This window comes from Eschscholzia californica, unplaced genomic scaffold, assembly GCF_041429995.1.
Source record: "Eschscholzia californica isolate CP2 unplaced genomic scaffold, dmEscCali1.0.p SCAF_2, whole genome shotgun sequence".
Taxonomy (NCBI): domain Eukaryota; kingdom Viridiplantae; phylum Streptophyta; class Magnoliopsida; order Ranunculales; family Papaveraceae; genus Eschscholzia; species Eschscholzia californica.
The window spans coordinates 52,532,223-52,538,757 of NW_028238309.1; the positions used below are offsets into that span (position 1 = coordinate 52,532,223).

Below are 6,535 nucleotides of genomic sequence, written 5' to 3' on the forward strand. Positions count from 1 at the left end.
AATTGATGATGAAATACCAATTGTCGAAGCTGAGGGAGACCCGGTGTTAACTATGATCAAGACCATCCTTGAGGGCAAGGATGTTGTCAAGGGAGGAGGAATGATAGAGAATGATATTATCTATATTTAAAATTAGGAGTTTTATCTTTTAGAAGATATTTTGTAGTTATTTAATATTAGGAGTTTCTATATTTTAGAGTTTCTAAGTAAATTAGGAGTTTCTCTATTTCTAAATTTCTAAATATTGAGTCTTAGTTGAAGTCTAATTAGAAATTCTAGCTAGTTGGAGTCTAAATTGTCTAGTTGTAGTCTATATATATGGTTGAGTTCATAGTAGTTAAGATATTAATCTTGAAGTTATTAATAAAGTTTTCTATTAGTATTACGTTTATCTTTGGCTGACCTAGTGTTAAGGATAAGTAATTATTCTCTCATTAGGGTTGTAACTTAATCAAATTAGCTTAATCAAGATTGGTTAGTGAGGTTGTTATGAAATCGTTAGAGTTAGTTGAGAAAAGAGTTAGTTGTAACTAACTTTCTCTCTCTACACTTTTCTATTTGGCCAGCGCTTTGGGGAAAGCTAAATAGTTTCCGGGGTGTGAAGACTTGGTCAAAAATTGGTCAATTTTGTTTGACAATTTTTAGGGGGAAAGCAAAATAGCTTCTCCACCTCAGCTCTCTCTCTCTCCACCTCACTTCTCTCTCTCCACCTCTCATCTCTCTCTCCACCTCACCTCTCTGTCTTCTCCGATTAGGTCGTCGGCCGAAAAATTTTCCGGCCGGCGACCATGAGAAAAAAATAAAAAAAAATATTTCACTCTCTCTAGAAACTCCGGCGAAGGGAGTTCCCTTCGCCGGAGTTTCTAGAGAGAGAGAGTGAGTGACAAAAACTTTTTTTTTTTCATGGTCGCCGACCGGAAAATTTTCCGGCCGGCGACCTAATCGGAGAAGACAGAGAGCCAGGTGAGGTGGAGAGAGAGAGAAGTGAGGTGGAGAGAGAGTGAGGTGAGGTGGAGTGTTTTTTTTTATTTCCCCGGAAAATTTCTAAAATTCTACATATTCCCTTTAAAATTTCACACCCCGGAAACTATTTAGCTTTCCCCAAAGCGCTGGCCTTCTATTTCTCTCTCTCTTACTTGAAACTCTATTTAAACTCAAAGAGTTGAATTGTAATTAATATAATAATTGAATGAATTGAAATCAATTTCCTCTTCTTCTTCTATTCTAATACTTAGAGAAGGACTTTAAGGTTCTTATCAGGTTGTTCCAATGATTTGCTATGTAAGATATTAAACTGAAAAGTATACCAAAAAGACAAGTATTGAATGTGTGTTTGCATAACAACAGATGCAGTTGGTGCAGGGAGGCAAAGTTGATCATATTGTTCATTTTTCGGGCTTTAGGCCTCTTTTATGTTGTTGGGCTTTATGCCTCTTTCACTCATGGTTCAAATTAGGCGGTTATCATGTTCATCACATCTTAATGATGTATCAATGCCTTGTAACGACTAACGTAGATTGTAGTCAATTTCTCAAAAAAAAAAAACTTGTATATTTCCTGTAGTTGTTTCTTTATAGCAAATATACGGATAATCAGTCACTACATAAGTGTAATTCGAAATCAAGAGATTATTTTTCCAATCTTTGAATAAAAAATACTAGATGAGCCAACTGGTAATTCTAAAAATGTACTCATTTCATTAGTTTTCAATCAAAACGTTGTTGCCTTCATCTACTGTTCCATAAAACTTGTTGTTGTTGTACCTGCAATACAAATGGAATTCATATTATAAAACGTTGATGAAATAGCAGCGAGTTTGTTTCTAGCAGTACTGGAACATCAAATTGTGTTCTGTATAAATAATTTGTGGGGTTTCATTATTGAGTGACGGCAGTTTACTCGCATTCCCTAAAGAAATTTTGCCATGTTTCTGGAGTTAGTCGACAAAGAGGACTGTGTGCGGGCATATATCTAGGGGATGTAATGATTCATTGTAGTAGTCAAAGGAACTATGTTTGTTGATAGCTTCCGGCTACGCATCTTCACTCAGGGTGCCACTTTGACCTGAATTAGTTAGCTCCTATGAGAATAGTCTTCTACTATATGAGAAGGCAATCTAATAATCAAAAATATAATGTTTAAGTAATCTCTACCCATTGTCAATTGGTTTTCGTGGATGACCACAAACTTAACAGCTCTCAGACGTCGCATTATATCAATTAAACATCTGGTTGAGGAGTGGAATTCCGTTGGCGATTTTGTAGTGATGAACTCATTAACTGTTTTATCGTATTGAGTGCTTGTGATTGTCCTAAAGGCTTACTTCCTGGTATCCAACTTATCAACCAAGATGTTTATATTACCCCTATCTTTTATGTCCCATGTCTTCCCACTGAATGGTTGCTGGCACTTCAAGAGTCAGTTTCGAAAACGGGTCAAGTATTTGACCTTCCTGTTTGTTCTATCGTTTGGAGTATTGGAAAATACTACTAGCTCAGTAGCTCTTCAATAATAAACTACATAAAGAGCTTGATTCATTTTTCTTATGTCTTTGAAGCCAAGACCTCCTAATACTTTTTTTTTTTTTTAGTTGAGTGAGCTCTTACTAGGCTTTGAGATAATACCCATGCTTTTATCACTAAGAGCAAGTCCAATGAAGAGCGGTCCCGGGCCCTTAATTCAAATTAAGGGCCTGGGACACCCCAAACTCTCCATTGGAGTGCAAACGGTCCCGGGCGGAGGGCTGAGAGAAATAAGGGTCGACCCTTTATTAGGGGTCGGCCCTTTGCTCCCCAACCCGCCCGCGTCAACCCGCCAAACTGCCGTTGGATGCGAGTAAACTGCCGTCACTCAATAATCATTACACCATAACCATCATTACTCGGTCATATTGGGGAGCAAATCCCACCGTTGGATCACATCCAACGGTGGGATTATTTTTTTTCTTTTTTTTGTAAAAACAAAATAAAAATAACTCATTAATTTAAAAACTTAAACTTAAAAAAAAATTAGTTAATTTGATTAATTTTTAAAAAAAAATTTAACAAAAATTCACACATTATTTGTTTTTAAAATTTAACAAAAACGCACACATTTTTTAAAATCTAAAGTATCGGTTCCCGAATAATTTTTCAACCTTAGATAAAAAATATTATTTCGAAAATAGTTAGAACAAGTGTTTCGTACATACACAAGTTCTTCGCACACCCACGAAAAACCCACACACGCGTTTCCCACATGCACGTATTAAGGGTCCGAGACCGCTCCCCATTGGAGCTGATTTTGAGGGTCTGAGCCCGGGTCCTTAAATTTGAATGAAAAGGTGAATTAAGGGCCCTTGGACCGCTCCCCATTAGACTTGCTCCCCACCCCAAGTCCATCTGAAGGGATGTTATGAACTTCATCTATTCCAATTTTTGCAATTACCAAACAATAAGATTTATTGTTTGGGAGAAGATAAAGAGGAGTTATCATTGTTTAGTGTCGGGGACCTCTAGTTATATCTCGCCCTAGCTCGAGAGACTTCTCTTGGGGCACGTGTGCGGAAGAGAAGAAGATCTAGATAGTCTTAAGAGAGACAAAATGGGCACCAATAATTCAAAAAGAGTATTTTTGCAATTTCCTTTTTTTCTTAGACAAGTATTTTCTAAATGAAAAAACTTTGTCGCCCAAACCTAACTTGTTAAATGCCGATAGGTAAGTTCGATGTGACAAGTTTCAAACTCCACCACCATATCAATATACAAGACAAGCCACAAATATAAAACCAATGTTTGTGAAAAGTAGTAGGGTAATTGATTAGGGGGATCACATATACACAAAAGGGACACTCATAACCAAAAATATGACAGTAGTTAGATGCCCCAATCAATGTCCTCTATAAAGTCAGATCTTGGATTTTGCAGCCACCAACTTGGATGGGCCTCATTGAATGTGGGAAACTTATCATTTCTAATTTAATTTCTTTGTTTTCTTTGGGAAGACAATAAAATAACAAAATAACAAAAATTTAATAATTTTTTTCTTATCACTTGCTCCAATATCTTATATTTTAACTAGTCCACTTGTTTATCCTTGTTACTTCTCTTTTTAGTTCATTGACCTTCTTAAAACTTCCTTTTTTTGTTCAGGAGAAGAGAACTCTGAACTAAATCAGATCAAATCATAGATCTAAGTGAGCTCAGTATATTTGATTTAGGTCTATCATCTCTTTCTTTCTCCCCTTAGTTAGATGGAGCTACCTTTACATTACTTGTTCTACATCTCACTTGGTGTTTTGGGTTTTGTATATTTAATTTTTCAAAAATTCATCAACAGCAAACATCGATTGCCACCGGGTAGTTTAGGATGGCCAATCGTCGGTGAAACGTTGGAACTACAAAGTTTCGGTAGATCAGGAAAGCCCGACGAATTTGTACGAAGAAGAATGACGAAATACAGTAAAGAAATATTTAAAACATCGTTACTCGGGGAGAAAACCATAGCACTATGTGGAGCAAGTGGTAACAAGTTTTTGTTTACGGGCGAAAAAAGCTTAGTGTTAACATGGTGGCCTACTTCTCTTAACAAACTCTTTGGTGTTTCATTTTTCACGGCGCCTTATGACGAAGCTATTAGAACCCGGAAAGTTATTGCAAGTTTCTTACAACAAGAAGTGATGAATCAATTAGTAGAAAGATTTGATATGACCTGTAAGAAATGTTTTCGAAGCGATTGGATTGGGAAAGATCAAGTTTTAGCCTTCTCGTTGATAAAAAGCTACGCGTTTGCTCTAGCTTGTAATATGTTTGCAGGCATGAATGACCCAAACTGGCAAGAAATGATCTTGAAAGAGTTCAATATTTTGCTTAAAGGAGTATTTCAATTACCTATATATTTTCCGGGTACTAGGCATTATAAAGCGGTGAAATCGGCAACTGTAATTCGTCGAGAATTGATAAAATTGATTCAAAGTAGGAGGAGAATGGGGAATTCGGATAGGAAAATAGAAAAGAACCTGATTTCGCATTTGATGGAGACGAAAAATGAAGACGGGGAGTTACTAAGTGACAAAGAAATTGCAGATAATGTTATCTTACTCATGGATTCAGGACATGATACAAGTAGTTCTACTATGATGATGTTGATGAAACATTTAGCGGAGTCGCCCGATTGCTACCAACTAGTATTTGAAGGTTAGTTTTTCATCTATTTCTCCCTCCATTGATCTAAAAATTTGGGATATGTTTTTGCTTAATTTTGAAGATGTAATTATTTATGCTTAGAGCAAAGAGAAATTGCTTCACAAAAGGGGCCAGGGGAGCTATTGAGCAAAGACGATATCTCGAAGATGAAGTATTCGTGGAACGTTGTTAATGAAGTCCTCCGACTCTCGCCTCCCATTCAAGGAACTTTTAGGAAGGCCAAAGTAGACTTCACTTATGCTGGATTCTCCATACCAAAAGATTGGATGGTAATTCTCCTAGATAACTCCTAATATTCTCACTGAAAATCATATCATTATTCACCTTATTTCGATTAAAGACTAGACAACTACTTTATATTACTCCAACTAATCGTTTTTAATGATTTAATTAATTAGGTCTGGTGGACTACAAGTACTACACACAAATCTGCCGAATACTTCACAAATCCAGATGAATTTGATCCAATAAGGTTCGAAAGAGACAATATAACACCATATAGTTTTGTACCCTTTGGAGGAGGACCAAGAATGTGCCCTGGAAGAGAGTTTGCTAGAATTGAAATTCTTGTTTTTCTACACAATTTGGTTAAAGAGTTTAGATGGGAGCTTGTTTTCCCTAATGAAGTCATTAGTGTTGATCCTATGCCTACTTCATCCAAAGGCCTCCCTGTTCACCTATACCCACACAATAATTTATAAATATATGTATGTATTGAATTTTCATTTTAAATGTATGATTATTACATTGTGTTATCTAATAGAAAAGAAAAACATGGATTCTATTTTTTTTCTTACAAAAATTATGTCGAGTTAACGGTCAAAGTTGGTGAAAAATGAACGTCGAAAGCAATGTCACCATAAAATAATAATAAAAAAAATAAAAATAAAAATAAAAACTAGCCAGACTAGACAGCATCCAAGGATAGTGATAAAATCATGCCAGGGGATTAAAGATAGGTAAATAGATAGAGATAGAGCCAGATTTGACTAACCAGATCTGACACAGATCTGAATTATCACCCGGTGACCCGGATAATAGGAAATGATGGATTTCGAAATCCAATTTGATCTTTACTGGAAAACTTTATTCAAAAAATGTACTCTAGATTCAAGGCATTCATAAATAATTTGTAGTGAGCTTGGAGATACAATCACATGAATGTCAATATCCAATGGTTTGGCAACCAACTTGGTTGGCCCTCATTAAATATCGAAAATTTATAGTTTCTAATCTTTTTTTATCAATGTCTTTACCACTAAGTCCAATATTTGCTTGATGTCCTTTTCGATTAACTTTTCTACTCTTAGTTATAAGTTGTCCTTTCTTTAAGCTAAGTACAGTTGATTATC

The 6,535-nt window shown here is 35.9% G+C and overlaps 1 protein-coding gene across 1 annotated transcript; it reads left to right on the forward strand.

The window, feature by feature from the left end:
* The first annotated feature begins 3,984 nt into the window (after window positions 1–3,984).
* On the forward strand, window positions 3,985–5,985 carry LOC147558917 (beta-amyrin 28-monooxygenase-like). The gene is made up of 3 exons (XM_086660675.1): window positions 3,985–5,174; window positions 5,265–5,452; window positions 5,582–5,985. The coding sequence occupies exons 1-3, from the start codon at window positions 4,232–4,234 to the stop codon at window positions 5,882–5,884; spliced, it is 1,434 nt and encodes a 477-aa protein (XP_086516801.1). The 5' UTR covers window positions 3,985–4,231; the 3' UTR covers window positions 5,885–5,985.
* Window positions 5,986–6,535: the final 550 nt, after the last annotated feature.